The sequence below is a fragment of the Castanea sativa genome, chromosome 7 (genome assembly GCF_040712315.1).
Source record: "Castanea sativa cultivar Marrone di Chiusa Pesio chromosome 7, ASM4071231v1".
NCBI classification, from domain to species: Eukaryota; Viridiplantae; Streptophyta; class Magnoliopsida; order Fagales; family Fagaceae; genus Castanea; species Castanea sativa.
Window position 1 is genome coordinate 44,460,307 of NC_134019.1, and position 18,909 is coordinate 44,479,215.

The following is an 18,909-nucleotide window of genomic DNA, read 5'->3' on the forward strand; positions in this document are numbered from 1 at the left end:
ACCACGACTCCTAAAGTTTCCCTGAAGAGACTTATGAGCTTGGATTATAAGCCGAAGATGAGATAATGTACCTCGGGTTTTGTTATGATTTTGTGTAAATATGAGCTCTTGTTAAAGAAGCCGTTTACCATGAATGTAAGAGAGGTGATATGGACCGTGAGCTTTGATTCATTGTGTGAGCCCAATCTATATGTTAATGTGACATGGGTTGCCAATGAAGTAGTGTCACGTGGGGTGAAAAAGAAAAAAGAGTCATCAACAAGAACCTACTAATATTTACCTTATAAGATGCTTGAGACAATCAAATACTTATCTTGCTTGATATTTATACAATTTTCCACTTGGCTAAAATTTCATATAGTTTGTTAAATATTAGCTCTAAATAGGATAACATAAGAACATGAGGTTACGTCGTTCAATTTGAAGGTTTATGTCCACTGGGAAAATCCTAAAATGCTATATCTTTATTAACAAGAATGAAGTATAAATCAAGTGTTATAATGAACCCAACATAGGAATATATAATAAGTTAAACTCTAGAGTAACAACACATTAACTATAGTTAATAGATTTGTAGTACAAGTAGGAGATTTGACTTGCATTCAAAGTACTCGTTGAGCCTATGCTATTGGGCTAGTTTTGTAACTTGATGAATCAAGTAATGATTAAACCATCTCTTTTTTTTTTTTTTTTTTGGTTGTTGTTGCTGCTGCTGAGAAGTAGTGATTAAACTATCTAGATTAATCAACATAGCAACCCCACATTTGGCTCCCATAGGCATCGTGATGTCCAGGGCTACATCATTGTTCAGAACCTTTAGAGGCAAGTGTTAAAACATGTATATGGATTGTACCTAACATTTTTATTGTTTGTTTACTGATTCCAAATCTTTTAGTCAGACATGGATAGTATCAAACGTCAAATGCATGATGATTATCGGATAGAATATTAATTAGTCGATTTTTAGTTTTACTGACCCTTAATCATCTTTTATCGGCCAGTAACTTATAATAATATGCAACAGTACCATAAAACTACAAGACAACAGATGCATTTGGAAATTGCCAAAAATGGAATAAATATCAAATAATCAATACGCCAAAAATAAATAAAATACAATAAATAAAGTACATTTGAAAATTTCCAACTTGGTATATATGTTCCATGGATTAAGATAAGTTGCACTATCTAGAGTATTGTACCAGATGCTATTAGTATGAACGGTTAAGATTTAAAGTTGTAAAATGCAACATTGAATCTTAACCTTTAAATATAAAAAGTGAATAAAATTAAAAAAGTAAAAGTAAAAAAGCAAAAATAAAAAGTCATAAAAATGTTGTGAGAGGGTTGAGGTGAATTGCATGGTGCAATTGCATTATCTCAATCCATGTTTCATATCTTAAAAGTACATCAAGTTTTTCTTATTTAATTTATTTTTTCCAGCATTCTCAAATTTTTTAATTTAATTTAATTTTTCCCATTTAATTTTATTTTTTGAGAGAGTTTCAACCTATGATATCTACTCTTAATGATAGCTATTTGTTATCAGACCAAAACACAAATCAATTTTTTATGTAAACAGGATTTGAATCCTAGATCTCTTATTTAACCATCAGAGACTTTATCAGTTGAGCTAACTAGAACCCACTTCTTTTTTATTAAGCTGGTAATATATACACTACTAGCCCTGTCACACACGTATTGTATGTGCAATGAGGTTTTTTTTTTTTTTGGCCAATTTTTTATTTATTTTAAAATATGGGGTAGTTTTGGTTGTGTACACAGGGTAATGAGAAGTTTTATAGAATATAGGGTAGTTTTATAAACATAGGTAGTTTTTTTTAATAATTTTTGTCAATTTACTGTTTTAACCCCATATCTTATGTTTTAGGAATAATGATAAGTTAATTAAATTAAAGGTACTTTTGACAGTAAAAAAAATGTAATAACTAACTTTCCGAATTTTCTTAATATATAGAGATTAGTTACTGAATGGGCTAGGTTTTACCCACTCCCCACTCTCATTCTTGCTAACTGCTTGGTTTTGGGACCCTTGTAGGATTCTCATAGGCTAGATAACCATTAATGGAAACTAGCGTCTTGATTAGAACCATACCTACGAGTCTATGACTGTTATCAGTGCTATGGATTGGATAAGAGAACTGAATATTAAGATACGAGTTGAATTTCAGTCAATCGGTATACCGTTTTAAGATTTTTACTATCTTTGTTCATGAAAACCCATATCTTTGATTAGAATTTAGGATTTATGTAAGTTAAAATGTAAACCCATACTCCTTTTTTCTTAAAAAGTAAACCCATACACTCGGTCTAATGTTCTCATCTAATTACATCTTCATACCATCCTTATTAATCTAACTTAAATGTATTCTTAGACCTCTAACCTTCTATAAAAGAAAAATGGACTTTATATCTCTTACTCTAAGAATTCTTGAGTTGGTTTGTGCTAAAAGAAAAATTACATTTTAAACCCTATAGTTTAGGGGTGTAAGTGTGTAACAAATAAATCCTGATATTAAGGTAAAAAAATTAAACGTTAACCATAAGTGTATTGAATGTAATTATGTCAAGGTCAAGATGGAATGGTGCATTGCATTGTGTAAAACAAGAAGGAAAAAAAAGAAGAAGAATAGCGATCCGTTTGATTGGAGAGAGAGAGAGAGAGAGAGAGGAACACAAATATGACAAGTCTACCAACTCCAACAGCAAAGAATTAGGAAAATTAAATACACAAGGAATTAAAGCAACTTGTTTTTACTAATAATAATTGGGATGTTGTCTATAATTCTTTTGTATAAAGAAGTCCTTGTATCAAAAGAATACATTTTATCATATATCAAAGATGTAACCCCTAGGACTTTATATTAGACATAGGCCGTTAGGTTAAATTACGAAATTTTTCTTAATTTCTTCTCTCTTGTTAAAATTATATTAAATGAAAAAATATTGTAGAAAAAATTAGTGGAACCAATCATATACAAAATCACAAACTGATGTAATAATAACAGGAAAGTAACTCATCTACGCAAAATGTACATAGTCTGGATAGGGTTTTTTTTATTTTTTTTAAAGCTATGTATGGTCCCATGTGTTTTGTGACTTTTGTCATGTTCTGGTCCAATATGTAGATATTATATTATCAAGTTGATGTTGAAGAAGTGATGCATAGATAATAATGTTAAAACGTGTTGGGCATGCATGTGCATGTCTTGATAGTTGGCATATTAGTTTGATGCATAAGTTAAACATGTGTTGATTTGTCTTACAAATTATTTGAATGCAAGCCGTGAAGAGGGATGGAAGGGTGTCTCTTTCTTTTCATCAGTATGGTGGACCTTGCTAGCTAGCGTGTATTGGTGTTAGACAATGATGTTTTTGTTTAATCCTCAGGCTAAGGGCTTTATAGGAGGGAAATGTATTTTTTGAATTTAAAGATGCAACATAGGGTTTAAATCAAATGTGCAGATCATGTTATGTAATTTTGAATTATGATTTCAATTTAAATGTTCGCATAGCGAAATGTTCAGTTTGTGATTTGCATTCCCTGTGAAATATGTTACTTTCCGGTGTTCTATCATATAATTATTCACCTAACGTAAGAGCTGGTAACAGATGCTTTTAGTTTCAAGTTGTATCAAGATGCCTTTTAGTATCTGATATCACAACCACAACAGTATGCCAAAGCCACATAAAAGGTGAATAACACCTATTGCATTGCAAATAATTAATTGTGAAAGGTACATAATGGATTTTAGTTAACCATCTTCAATATAATATGCTACAAGTTACAAAAACCCATTAATCCTAGTCACAAGATCCACATTACTAGGTCAACCATTATATTATGACCTCCACCCAAGTGCCTGGCTTAGTGGTAAGAAACTCTTATAATCCATTACGTTTGCAAATTCAGAAGTTGTAAGTTTGAGTAGTGACAAGTCCCACTATTACTCAAGCAGTTGCACACTATGCATGAGGGTTTGAGTGAATAAGAGTAGTGGCCACACTCATGACCTCTTTTTTGAGGTACCAAATTTATATATTACATTGATATGGTTTTGATTGTCATTGGCTCTACCCTAAGGCAATGTCCTGGGGCTGCATTCAATGTCCTGGGGCTGCATTCAATGTCCTTAGGCGCCAATCTAATTGACTGACCAGTTTTAGTGTGGTGTTGGAAATATTGTTTCAGACCCATCGACTTGGACCTATTATAAAACCCTACTGGGACTGCCCACTCCCCATCCCCATAAATCCTCACCATATAACTCTTGATAAACAACAGTATATTGATGCGGACACTCACACCACCACCCAGGCATTTACTAATAACTTTATATGTTAAGTTGGCCTCAAATGAATTAGTGCAGAGATGCAACAACTGTTTGATGTGGCTTGTTATGAATGATGTATGATAAAAACGGCACAATTTACAGTGTGTACACATGAATTGTTTTCATAAATTAAAATCATGAAATAAAGTTCATGTAAAAATATGCTACTAATCTATGAAATAAATTTGTAAAAATATCTGTACCCAACATATTTGTAAAAATATTTTTTCAATTTTCAAAAAAATATTTTAAAAAATAAATAGCTTAATATGTGTTTGGCACATATTAATCGGACCCATTATATAAATGAGACAAAAAGTTTGGAGAACTAGATATTGTAGGACTTTACCCAGAAAAGGGAGCCCTTCTAGAAATTCTCAAAGGCCAAGGCTAAACCCAGGCCTAAGAGGGGGTTTGGAAATAGTTTTCAACCAGCAATAGACGTGCCTCGGTTAGAACCTCACTAGCTGCGTCATTGCCCCAAGCGCAAAGATGCTTAGCCTAATGCTTTTGCTCTATTTTTATATTTATCTAATAGAGCTCAGTATGTCATACACAAACCATGTGGGACTACTGCATCTGCAACCATATGTTTGGTTTCTCTTTGTCCTTTATTCATTGCATTTTCTTAATGAACTAAACGTGTTTTTCCACCAACTTGTTAGTTTTCACCAATAAAACAATATGAGATTAATTTTACTTAGGATTGAATTCAGATGCAGAAACAAAAAGAAGAAAATTTTCATAATCATATAGTAATAGATTGCAATTAAAACCAAGCGACCTACATCAACTCAAACAGTAAAACTGGTCTTCTCTTAGTAGCCATTACAACATTGATAGACTTATTACCACTTAAAATTAGAGATAAACAATAACACCAGGTTCCTTTGCTTAAACATATAGATTATGGAAATGCCTCAATTACTGATTGCACAGCATGAATGGTTTTCACTGTGTATCTACTGAATCCAGCCTCCCCAAGAACAGATCCCCATTCTTTCAATGTCCTCTCTTTGCCCCTATTAGTATGAGCCATCATCGCCATGTCTAGTGCTAGCTTCACATCGGTTAGCTTATCTTTTTCTGCTTCTTCAATCACTGCATCAACAATTATTACCTTTCCTTTATTCTCCAGAACAGCTTCTCTGCATTTTTTAAGGATTTGGATGCACTCATTGTCTCCCCAATCATGCAGGACCCACTGCAATTCATAAAGGTCAATTTCATAATCAAAAGAGCTGAACATCATTAAGAGTATAAAAACCTTTTCTTATCAATAATTGTACCATACAAGGAGCTGCGAGAGTTATATCTAGTGTGCTTCAAATAATTTTATATATATAATATGTGCTTCATAATTCCAATAACAGTCTTACCTAGTAGGTAATGGTATACACTTAAGTAAATATCGCAGCTAGGTAAATGAGCTAAGTAAATGACCAAAACTTTAGGTATGGTTATTTTCTATTTTATTTATTTTTATCTCCAAATAAATTCAACTATGGGTGCATGCATTAACCGCAATGGTCCAATGCAACATAAACAATATTATCTTTCTTTAATGACAGTAAATTCAACTATGTGATTTATTGGTTAATCTAACTGTTTAGTTGAATTTATTGAAAAACTTAAGATATAAGTTCTAAGAAACTTTAGTTTTACTGTTAAAGATAATATTTTCTTTTCGGACCCTACCTTCAGGAAAGCTGCATCAGCCTTTGGAACACTTTCAAACATGTCACCCCCAACATTTTCAACTCCACTAATCACTCCTGCAACAGATACAACATGAGGTTGATCAAAGTTGATGCCTCGAAGCCATGGAAATGCCTTAACCAACACCTTCAAAGTTTTTCCATTTCCCCCACCCACGTCGACCAAACTGCTAAGCCCATCAAACACCTCAGGGCAACCGTGAATCATTGCTGGCACTATCACCCTAGCATCACAAGCCATTGCTTCATTGATGAGTTGGCCGTGAGCAGGATTTGACGCTGAATAGCTCCATATATCTTCACCATGTGCCACCTCAAATGATGAAGTACCATCGGCTAGAACACGTGCACTTAGACTAAGCCATGGTGTCAGCATCACTGGGCTACTCTCTAGCAAAATCAAAGCAGCCATGCTATGTTCTCCATGTTTCATCAAACGACGAGATAGAGGTGTTTGTGCATAACCTGGGGAGCCTTGGCTAGTGAGTTTCCCCTTGAATATTCCTCGGTGCATTAGGAACCTCATAATGCGGTAAAGAGGAGAAGGAGCACATCCTAGAGTTGATGACAACTCAGAGAGTGTCATGGGGCTTCCATGGCTTTCAATGGCATCAGCTATCCCAAGATCAATGGCACACTTGACTACAGCCATTTCTGTGAACCCAAATATGTATTTCCAGATATCCACTTCTGCTTGTTCTTCCTCGTTCCATTTTTCCTCTCTTTGTGTTTTTTCCATCTCTCTCAGTTTGAGCAATCTTTTACTTATAGTTGTGTTGATACTTGTGACATTTCAGGTTGAATGGCCACATATATAAAAGGAAAGAGCCTTTGCAAAATAGAAATAAAGATACCACTGAGATCCTTTCACTATTATTTTTCTATTTTTTATTGCTTTTGTGGTAATCCAGCAATATAGACTTTGGTTTCTATTTTGGAGTGGTATTGCTTTATTTATATTTAAAAAAAAGAGTGGGTGGGGAATGTGTTTAGTGCTTTTCATATTAACACATAATGTTAGTCTTATTTCACCTGGTCTATCGGGGTAGCATCTAGTGTTGATGCCTGGGTTTTGGGCTCTTAGGAGTGGTTTGATGCTTTGTATTAGTTTAATCCTTTTGGTAGTTGAGATAGAGATTGATGCTAAAGTTGTGTTTGTAGGACCATTGTTAACCAAATTCTTGTTCGTGTAGCAAATAATGTGTAAATGCTTTGGCTAGAAAGAGATCAAATTCAAGCCAAGATTTTATGCTTTTTGATTGTTCACCTGTGAACATATGTATGTTGTTATTTCATGATAATTTTGGTCTGTATTATGAGAGGCTACCGTCTTTGCACGCGGTTTTAAATTCTATTAATACAATTTGATTTCTATCCAAAAAAAATGTTCATTTTATAGATATGATAGGATTTAAGCTTCTAATGTTTGATCCATGATAATTGTCCATTACCATTAGATTAAGACAACAATAAATATATTTTTGGTGAAGGTGAATTGATCATAAGTCCCTTATCCAAGGACTAGAAATTATACTAGTTGAACTAAACAGAACCTACTAATTATTTTTAGAGAGATTATTTAAGAACCTGCTAATGTTAACTATAAGATGCTTGAGACAATCTAATACATATATATCTTGCTTAATATTTATACAAGATAGATAATTTAAGAACCTATTAATGTTAACCTTATAAGATGCTTGAGACAATCTAATACTTATCTTGCTTAATATTTGTACAATTTTCCAATTGGCTAAAATTCCATATAGTTTTGTAACTTGATGAATCACGTAGCTAGTGATTACACTATCTAGATTAATCAATATAGCAAACCACACGTTTGGCTTCAATGGGCATCTGATGTCCAGGGCTGCATCACTGTTGAGAACCAAATGTGCTTTAGTTTCGTTGGCTGATGTACGGCGTGTTTCTGGTAAAACCGGTATTGCATGTGCTTAAAATTTTTTATTGTTTGTTTATTGATTCCAAATCCTTTAGTCAGATATGGATATTATCAAGCGCCAAATGCATGATGATATCAGACAGATTAATTGTTCGATTTTTACTGGCTCTTTCAAGTATCTTTTGTTGGCCAATAACTTATAAATATATATATATATATATATATATATATATATATATATATATTTATTTATATATATATAGCTTGATCCTTTCTCTTTCTCGAGAGTCCCCAGGAAATAGAAATGGGCTAGAGCTCCCAGTCGTTTCTAAGGAATTTCTACCTTTTGGATCGAACTAGGAATCATTCGCTGAATGACTCGACAACCGGGTATTTCACTACCTGCACATAAGCTTCCTATATTCTCTAGAACATCCCATCTCGTTTAATGGAAACACGCATCTTGATTAGAACTGTTAGAGATATATAGCTCATTAGCATAAGCCCAAGTCTAATTCTACTTTGTGTGCAAGCCAAGTTTCCTACTTGTACTAGAAGTCTATTAGTTTAGGGTTTAGTCTACTATATATACACATGTTATGGTTCATTGTAACACAGGATTTGTTCTACACTCTAATATATTATTGATGTAGCCCTTTAGGGTTTCCTCCGTGGATGTAGGCCGTTAGGCTGAACCACGTAATCCTCTTGTGTTATTGTGTTCTATACTTTATGCTTTCGCTTCCGCATCCATAATAACATATCCAACATAGTGTATCAATGCTAATATTTAACATGGTATCAGAGCTGCTTTCCTATGGCCATGGTTTTCTGTTCTTACGGTGTATTAAGAGCAATCTTTGTATTCCTCGGTGTTTCTTCGCTGCGTTCATCTTCTTTGGTTTTCTACTGCTGCCGTCAAAATTCTCCGGTATAGTCATGTCACCGTTAGAAGTCGCATCAACACTGCAAGACCATTGTCTTTCTCAAGCCACCGTCACAGAGCCAAACTTCATTCAATAGATCTTTTCAACCTAATCAAATCTCAAGATTTCATCAAGTTTCCATCTTGAGTTTGAGAGGGGGTGTTAGAGATATATAGCTCATTAGCATAAGCCCAAGCCTAATTCTACTTTGTGTGCAAGCCAAGTTTCCTACTTGTACTAGAAGTCTATTAGTTTAGGGTTTAGTCTACTATATATACACATGTTATGGTTCATTGTAACACAGGATTTGTTCTACACTCTAATATATTATTGATGTAGCCCTTTAGGGTTTCCTCCGTGGATGTAGGCCGTTAGGCTGAACCACGTATCCTCTTGTGTTATTGTGTTCTATACTTTATGCTTTCGCTTCCGCATCCATAATAGCATATTTAACAAGAACCATACCTATAACGGTTTTGGATTGGATAGGAAAATGGAATATTAAGATATGAGTTGGATATTAGTCAATTGGTGTACCATTTTAAGATTTTTTCTATCTTTGTTCATAAGAACACATATCTTTGATTAGAAGTTAGGACCTATGTAAGTTAATGTCAGGTTCTGAAGATTTAGATTTAAATATTTAGAAGCACATTTGTATTGTATTGGCAAATCGAGAAGAAAACATGTCTCGTATAGGTTTTAGGCAATGCTTAAAAGTGGGTGTTTCAAGGTTCAAGTCCATCTGAGTATAGAAAAAGGGAGTTTGATTCTACCTTGCTTGACCGATTGAGAATTAGGCTCGATAGATCGAGAATTGCAGGCATATTTTTTTTTGTAGAATTTTAAATAGGCCCAAGCTTAAGAAAACGTTTAGAGTTTCATCTAAACTTCTCTACATATAAAAAGGAAACCCTAGTCATGTTTTGAAGACTTTTTGAGAGACTTGTGTGTTACTCTTTGTGAGATCTGAGAGGTTTTGTATCTTCTAACTACACAAGAGTCTACCAGAGCAAGAACTACAATCAAGAGTTGTAGAACATAGTTGCTGCATCAAGATCATTACTGATGGTGATCTGAAACCTTTGAGTGTAATCTCAAAGTCACAAGCAAGGTGGCTTGTGTTGGTGTAAATCCAATAAGAGAAAGAGTCCATGGATTCAAAGTTTGCATGTGGTTGTGTAAGTAAATTACTACATGAGTTAGCAATAAATTTAGGGTTAAATCTAATTGTAAAAATATCAATTCTCTTATAGTGGATTTGGTCTACCTTGAGGATAGTTAGGTTAAATCCTCTCCAGGTTTTTACCTTGAAATGGTTTGCTTTATTAGTTTTCCTAGGTCATCATATCGTGGTGTTATTTACTTTTCTGCATCTTTGCATGATATGATTTATTTGTGTTTAACCTAGATCTGAAAATTAATCTAAGTAATCACTTGGTTAATAAATTAGGTTAAACAATCTGTTTAAGGGGTCTAAACGAACAAACAAGTGGTATCGGAGCGGGTTAGCTCTTGTTCTTAGGTTTCTTAACCTAGAGTTGATCCTTGATCCTTGACTCTTGCTGTCATGGAACATGATCACTCTCTTGTGACCCTCCCACACTTTGATAGAAATAACTATGCTTACTAGAAGGTTAAGGTGAAAGCCTTTTTGAAATTCGTTGATGAGAGAGTGTGGCTGTCTGTTGAGAATGGTTGGGAAAAGCCAACCACTACTATTGGTGAATGGACTACTGCCCAAAAGGAAAGCAAGCTTTAATAGTAAGGCTATGAATGAGATATTCAATATTGTTTCCATGGAAGAATTTAAGAGGATCTCAAATGTGGAGATTGCTCACGTTGCTTGGAACATCTTGCAAACTGTGCATGAAGGCATTAAGGCAGTAAAAATCAATAAATTGCAGCAGTTGACATCTAAATTTGAAAGTATTAGAATGTCTAATGATGAATCTTTTGATGAATTCTATGCTAAGTTGAATAATGTTGTCGATTCTGATTTTAATTTGGGTGAAGTATATGATCAACCTAAAATTGTTGGGAAAATTCTTAGATTATTAAATGAACATTTTAGACCTAAAGTGATTGCCATAACTGAAAGTTAAGATGTTGATTCTATCCTTGTAGATGAACTTGTAGGATCTCTTCAGTCCTGTGAATTTGACTTACCAAAAACTAATAAATCCAAATCTATGGCTTTAAAATCTATTGATGATTGTAGATTTGATGATGAACTCTCATCTACTGAGATTGCTTATCATGCTAAGAACTTTAGAAACTTTTTGAGAAATAATAATAGGAGGGCAAGAAATAGAAACAATGTTGACCTTAAAAATGTGAAGAAGAATGACACTGCCAAAAACAACAATACTGAGAAATCAAAGGATAAAATAGGTCAATCTTCAAATAATTCTTTAGGACAATAGTGTTATTGTTGTTAGGGTTATAGTCATCTAAAATCTGAGTATCCAACTTTCTTGAGGTCAAAAGGTAAAGTTATGACTATTACTTTGAGTGATAATGAAGTTGCTGATTATGAGTTTGAAAGTGATCAATAAGGAAATTTCATAGCTTTCACTACTACTGTTGTAGTAAGTGAAATAGAGACTGCTGATGAAAACCTTTCTGATGGAGAACTCTCTGAGAATGCAGATTTGCAAGTAGCTTACAACAAGCTTTGCAAAGTAGCAGCTAAAGATGCTATGATTGCTGAATCAGGGTTGAAAAAGATAAACACTCTTGAAGAAGAAACGAAGAATTTGCTGCTAAAGTTGTTTGATGCTAATGAACTCTTGAACTCTGTTAAGATTGAGAACACATCTTTGCTTGAAAATGTTAAAAGTTTAGAATTAGAATTATTTGTTGCTAGAGAACAATTAGATAGAACTTCTACCTCTAAACTAGATGAGATGTTGCATGTTCAAAAGTCTGTTTCTAACAAGACAGGTTTAGGGTTTATTGAGAGTGGATCTACTATTGTAGTGAATCCTCCTAAGTTTGTACTTGCTACATCATCGTCTGTTGTTCATCCAACTCTTTTTGAAGTTAAGGTATATAAGGACGTAGTTCAAACTTCTAGAAGAACTAGGGTAGATCTGAGTGAGTCTAAACCTAAGAATCCTAATCAATCTGGAAGCAAGAAAAACCACAAACCTTAGTGGTTTTGTTACTATTGTGGTGGAGCTGGACATACTAGACGAAATTGCTTTAAGTTGCAAGCTTTAAAGCAATCTTCCAAATAAAAAGTGCCTGTGCCAAAACACAAGATCCTATAGCACTTATTCATGAGTTGGTGAAGGTTTTTAACCTTTCTACCAATACTGGAGTTGAAATTAGGGTAAATTCAAAAAGAAATCCTAACTCTAAGTTTGCATATAAAAAGGTCTGGATGCAAAAGACTCAACTTCAGTGAGTTTGTTTGACATGGTTTTTGTGTTGATTCTTTCTATCTCTTGTGACCAAAATTGTTTTTCTTTTCGATTGCATTTGCATAACATTCATACATTGCATTCTAGGTTTGTTTTTCAGAAAAAAACAATTGTATTATACATCTTCAAGATGTGTAATTGAGGTTGGCCTATGAAATTTGCATTTCATAGCTGTGTACCTTGTTTAGCTTTGATGAGCTCTATTTTTCTGCACTTGCTAGTTTGTGCTATGTAGTGCTTATACTGTGTGAGTTGTTTATGGTTTTTAATCACATGCTCCTGATTTTGAAGTCACATTCTTTTGATTGCAAGGACTTAAAAAATCATAGGAGAAAAATAGAAATAACCATCTCACCACTGTTACTCGCCAATCATAAACACCTATGTGCAAATCATAAAAGCTGTTCTTGGTAAGCTGTAGCACTTGCATAGCAAAATTCTTAAGGTGTTATTGTACATTAGTTAAAAGAAGCAAAAGCAAAATGAAAAACAAAGAAAAATATTCTTCAAAAGAAAAAGAAAAAGAAAAAGAAAAAATTGCATGGTTGTAAGCGTATTTTCAAGGAGATGTGGGAGTTATATGATGTAACTCTTTAGGTGATAGTCACTTTAAACTTATGTGATGAATAATGTAGAGAGTGTGTTTATTTTTTGTTTACATATCACCTTGTGAGTATCTCATACACTTACTAGTTGCACACACCATAAGCAAAACTTTGTTAAATTTGGTACATGTGTTTGTGTGTTAAGTTTTGTGGCTTTCTAAAATTAAACTTCTTGATGTGTTTAATGCATTTTGGGGAGTAAGGAAAGAAAAGATTGAGGAAATTTGATAAAGTTTGAATTTTTCTTTGAAAAGTTTGGTTTTGAAAATCATTTGAAGTCATCAACATACATGTCATAGCATAAAAACAGTTTTTTTTAAATGATTCTGCAAATTTTTTTTTCCAAAATATTTCAAAATTTTTGTCTCTTTAGAATTTGACTGATCGAGTCTATTTCTCGACCGATCAAAATTTGAAAAAGAAAAACAGGTTTTTAATTTAAAGTTTCGGGTTCCTTCGATTCCAACCTGATTTCTTTCGATCAGTTGAGCATAGTTCCTGTGAAACTCGATTCCTTCTTGATTCCTCTCAATCAATTGGATTTTGATTTTTAAAAACACATAGGAATCATATTTGACTTTTTCAAAAGCTCTTTGTCTTTCTCTCAAATTTCTCTCTTGATCCATTTTCTCAAAATTTTTTTTGTCATTTTCTTGGTCAAATATTCACAGGTTTTCATCATACACTTAGGGTAAGACATTTTTGTCCTTTCTTTTTCATCTTTTTACATGTTTTCATGCATTTTTCAATGATTTTTTAGGGATTTTCGCATTTTGAAAATTTGGGGTTTTTGATGATTATGGACTTTTTGATCAAATCTGAACCATGGGTTTTTGTTTATGTATCATATTAACATGATTCACATACTTTAATTACAAAATTTTTGTGGTTGATTAAAAATTTCGAAATTGGGGCTCTAAGTTCTTGGGAAATTGGGGATTTTGTGAAATTGGGCAAAGTTGAGTGAATTTGATATGTGTTATTGATAGATTGAGTAATTATAACATGTTTTATGCTTGTTATGTTGTTCAATTGATCAATATGAGGTCGTTTTTGAAAATAAGGTTTTTCAAAATTGGGGATTTTCTAAAATTCTTAATTTTCTTTGTCAATTTTCAAATTTTTTGATGGAATTATAGTGTTTTAGAGCATTAGAGCATGCATCATATAGGTTTAAATGTCATGCATCATGTAGTTTTTCAAATTGCATGTTATCTTGTCTCTAACCCCTCTTGATGCAGTCTGCCCTTGGTGTGGGGGGTAAAAGGTCCTGAGCAAGTATTTGGACCTTGGGCTTTATTGACGGGCGCTAGTTCGATTTTTGACTAAAGGCCTCTGGGCCCACAAGTTGGCCCACATTGCGAAGGTTCGAGGAGCTGTCCAAGGACGAATGTCCCCTCGGACAGGCCCGCGATGACCCTAAGACTTGGCAAGAAGATTAAAGGCAGAGTTCTAGAAAAACTATTGGTTAAGAGGGGGATCCAAGTACCTTCTAGACGCAACGGTGTGAGAGAAATATATCAAAAAAAGGCTGCTACCTCCACGTTAAAGACCCTGCACCTACCTCCCTAACCGCATTAATGGGAAATGATCCCTGAACGGTAGAATTCAACCTTCCTGCTATTATTTAAAGACTTCAAGAAGGTGGTGGAAAGCAGGGGGGTATCTAAGGATAAGATTTGTGTGACACGTGGACAAAATAGGGAAGAAGGAGAAGTATTTAAGTAGAGAAGAGAGGAAAGAAAATGGGATTGATCAATGAGCAAGAAAAGAAACTAAGAATTGTAATCTTTGTAATAAAAAGAGACATAATATACGAATTTTCCTCGGCTTACGTCCGAGGAGGTTCCCTTGTCATATTTGTTTATCATTTGCAAATACTTTAACATTCTTGCTTGTTTATCAAGCTTCCAACATCCCTAACCTAGATTTCAAATCCACACTCTACAAATCTTATTGTTTAAGGCTCATTGGGCCTGAGCCCACGTTTGTCTTTGGGTCCGGGTACAATTGTGCGCTTATAATTGGCGCCGTTTGTGGGAAATCTAGTGTGGAAGGAACTGGAATACCATAGCAGGCTTAGGCTCACACCATGCATAATCTCAGGGATTGCAACCTGAGGATCTCTTCGAACGTCTTGAACACCGGAGGGATCAAGAAGGAAGCGTTCACACTGTATATCCTAGCGCAAGTCATACTCGTGGTAGAGGCAGTGTCGCCTATAAGGATGATGCCAAGGCCATGCAGAAGGAGATTTATCACCTCATGAAGAAGCTGCGCTGCGTCAGACGGAGGCGTGCTTCACCCCCATCTAGTCCTTCTTCGGAGGAATCTCGAGGAAGTAGTTACAGTTTAAGGTCATGGTCACCCCCCAGCAAAACATCCTCTTGCGAAGAGGATGACCTACCAAGTCGCAGACACAGGAAGCTCCCCTTTAGGGGATTGGGGAATGACGCTATGAGCCGGGCGTTACACCAACTCTCCAAATCGCCATTCTCATACAGGATTGAGTACGGGAGGCTCCCAAGGAGGTTCACCCAGCCCACCTTCACCATTTATAACGGTCGAACGGACCCGGTGGAACATGTGAGCCACTTTAACCAGAGAATGGCGGTGCATTCTCACAATGAGACCTTGATGGGCAAAGTCTTCCCTTCTAGCTTGGGACTTGTGGCTATGAGATGGTTCAATGGCCTAAAATCGGGGTCTGTCGGTTCGTTTGGGGAACTTACTAGGGCATTTGCGTCACGGTTCATCACTTGTAGTAGAGTTCCTCGGCCGTTGGATTCACTTTTATCCATAGCCATGAGGGAGGGTAAGACGTTGAAAGCGTACTCCGACAGGTACTGGGAGATGTTTAATGAGATAGATGGAGATTTTAACGAGGTGGCGATTAATACTTTTAAGGTGGGCCTTCCCACTGACCATGATTTAAGGAAATCCTTGACCAAAAAGCCCGTACGGAGCGTACGTCGCCTTATGGACCGCATTGACGAGTACAAGAGGGTGGAAGAAGACCAACAGCAAGGTAAGGGTAAGGCGAAGGTTATCCCGTAGGAGAAAAGGGATTTCAGGTCGGACAGATATTACAATAATAAGCCGAGGAGAGATTACTCCAGGCAACATGGCTCAGCAACTCCTCAGGCTGTTAGTACTGTATTTCGAGAGCCAGTACACTAGCTGCTAGAGAAGGTTCGTAAGGAGCCCTACTTCAAATGGCCCAGTAAGATGTCGGGGGACCCTGCGAAGTAGAATCAGAATTTGTTTTGCTAGTACTACCAGGACGTGGGTCATACCACCGAGAATTATCGGACCCTCTGGAACCACTTGGAGCAGCTCGTTAGCGAGGGGAAGTTGAAGCAGCATCTGTACCAACCTAACGGGCAAGGCAGTCAGTCTAGCTCTAATAATCAGAAGAATAATTCATCTCGGCTGTCCTTGGGAATGATAAATGTGATCTTCACTGCACCTGGCAGGACCGGTTTATGTCCCACCAGAGTGATGGCAATCTCACACTCCTAGGCCGAGGATTCAGGCGTGAAACCAAAGAGGATGAAAGTGAATTTTCCTGTTTTGGGATTTTCAGAGGAGAACAAGGCTGGGACCATCCAACCCATGACGACGCCCTGGTGGTTACTCTGAGGATAGGGAATTACGACGTTAGGAGGGTGATGATTGACTAGGGTAGCGGGGCAGATATTATGTACCCTGACTTATTTAAGGGGCTGAAGTTGAAATTGGAGGATCTTACTCCTTATGACTCGCCGTTAATAAGTTTTTGAAGGGAAGACCGTTATACCAAAGGGACAGATTCGGTTGCCCGTGCAATCTGGCTCGGAAACGGTTGAGGTGGATTTTATCATGGTCGATGTATATTCCCCATACACTGCTATCCTTGCTAGGCCCTGGCTGTAGGCTTTGGGAGCCGTCTCCTCCACCTTGCACGTTAAAGTAAAATTCCCTTCGGGGGAATACATCGAAGAAATTTTGGGCAGCCAATCAGTGGCCAGGCAATGCATATCGGCTGCAGTACTACATCAAGCCGAAGCGGAGTCCTCGGCCTCGACTGTTGACTTGTAGCAATTAACAACTCTGGATGCGCCCGATGCGGTGACAGTAGAGGAAGCCATATGTGAAGACTTGGAGAAGTTTCTGAAAGCAGATGATCCTAAAAGGTTCTTTCAAGTTGGCATACGTTTACCATACCAAGAGAAGATGGAGTTGCTGGAGTTTTTAAAGGACAACATCGATGTCTTTGCGTGGGATCCCTATGAAGCTCCGGGGGTAGACCTAAGCTTCATTTGTTATTATTTGAATGTCAACCCTGCTATCATCCCTAGAAGGCAGCCATCTCAGCGTTCCTCAAAAGAGCACTCCGAGGCTGTTAAGGAGGAAGTGCTCAAGTTAAAGAGGGCCGGGGCTATCAAGGAAGTTTTCTGCCCGGAGTGGTTGGCGCATATGGTTGTGGTCAAAAAGAAAAATAGAAAGTGGAGAGTGTGTGTGGACTTCACAGATTTAAACAAAACCTGCCCAAATGACTCATTCCCAATGCCCCGTATTGATCAACTTGTGGATGCCACGGTCGGACATCCTCGGATGAGCTTTTTGAATGCCTTCCAGGGTTATCATCAAATTCCATTAGCGGCAGAGGATCAGGAGAAGACTACTTTTATTACTCCAACAGGGAATTATCACTACAAGGTTATGTCGTTTGGATTGAAGAATGCTGGGGTTACTTACCAAAGGATGATGACCAGAATGTTTGAATTGCAACTTGGAAAGACCATTGAGGTATACGTGGATGATATGGTGGTGAAAAATAAAACAATACCTTCACACGTGAAAGATTTGGACGACACCTTTCAAGTACTTAGAAAGTACAAGTTGCGTCTTAACGCCTCAAAGTGTTCTTTTGGCGTGGGTTCTGGAAAGTTCTTAGGTTATATGGTTACTTATAGAGGGATAGAAGTGAACTCGGTACAAGTTAGAGCCATTCAAGGCTTACAGCCACCTCGGAATTCAAAAGAAGTTCAGAAGTTGACCGGAATGATCGCTGCTCTCAGCAGGTTTATCTCTCGGTCAGCTGACAGGTGCAAGCCTTTCTTCCAACTGTTGAACAAATGGAAAGGGTTCCAATGGTCTGAGGACTGCGTTATGGCCTTCCAGCAACTTAAGGAATATCTTTCCCGGCCACCCATTATGTCTCGGCCAGAGGTAGATGAGATCCTGTTTGCATATCTGGCAGTGGCCATCCACGCGATCAGCTTGGTTCTCATAAGGAAATACGGTGGGGTGCAGAGACCAGTTTACTACGTTAGTAAATCTTTGAATGAAGCTGAGGTGTGTTACCTACTTTTGGAAAAGGCATTTCTAGCTGTAGTTCATGCCACTCGGAAGCTTCCTCACTATTTCCAGTCTCACACCGTTGTAGTTTTGACCCAACTGCCTCTCAAGTCAGTGTTGCGCAGTGCTGACTACTCTGGAAGGGTGGCTAAATGGGGAACTATTTTGGGAGCCTGTGATATCAAATACATGCCACGCACCTCGGTAAAGGGCCAGGTTCTCACAGATTTGGTGGCGGAGTTTGCTGAACCATTGTTGGAAGAAATTGTGAAGTAATCACACATGGATGAAAAATCAGTTGGCATGATCACAAACAAAGGACCTCCGATTTGGAAAGTGTTCGTTGATGACGCAGCTAACCAGAGAGGGTTTGGTGTCGGGCTTGTTTTGATATCCCCTGAGGGAATCATCTTTGAAAAATCCTTGAGGTTAGCGTTCTCGGTGACTAACAACGAGGCCGAGTACGAAGTAGTTTTGGTTGGTATGAACATGGTGCGCAGCATGGGCGGAAGGGAACTTCATATGTTCTCGGATTCTCAGTTAGTGGTCGGCTAAGTGACAGGGACCATGGAGGCTAGGGACCCAAGAATGCAAGAATACTTGACCCAGGTCAAACGCTTACAATCTAGAT

The 18,909-nt window shown here is 36.7% G+C and overlaps 1 protein-coding gene and 1 non-coding gene across 2 annotated transcripts; both read right to left on the minus strand.

Annotated features, from left to right (window-relative positions):
* Positions 1–4,696: 4,696 nt before the first annotated feature.
* On the minus strand, positions 4,697–4,849 carry LOC142605411 (U4 spliceosomal RNA). The gene has a single exon (XR_012839036.1). It is a non-coding gene; the product is annotated as a U4 spliceosomal RNA (small nuclear RNA).
* A 243-nt stretch (positions 4,850–5,092) lies between these two features.
* LOC142643811 (acetylserotonin O-methyltransferase-like) lies at positions 5,093–6,877 on the minus strand. Its single transcript, XM_075818524.1, has 2 exons — positions 6,054–6,877; positions 5,093–5,559 (listed from the first exon to the last, which is right to left on the minus strand). The coding sequence occupies exons 1-2, from the start codon at positions 6,810–6,812 to the stop codon at positions 5,263–5,265; spliced, it is 1,056 nt and encodes a 351-aa protein (XP_075674639.1). The 5' UTR covers positions 6,813–6,877; the 3' UTR covers positions 5,093–5,262.
* Positions 6,878–18,909: the final 12,032 nt, after the last annotated feature.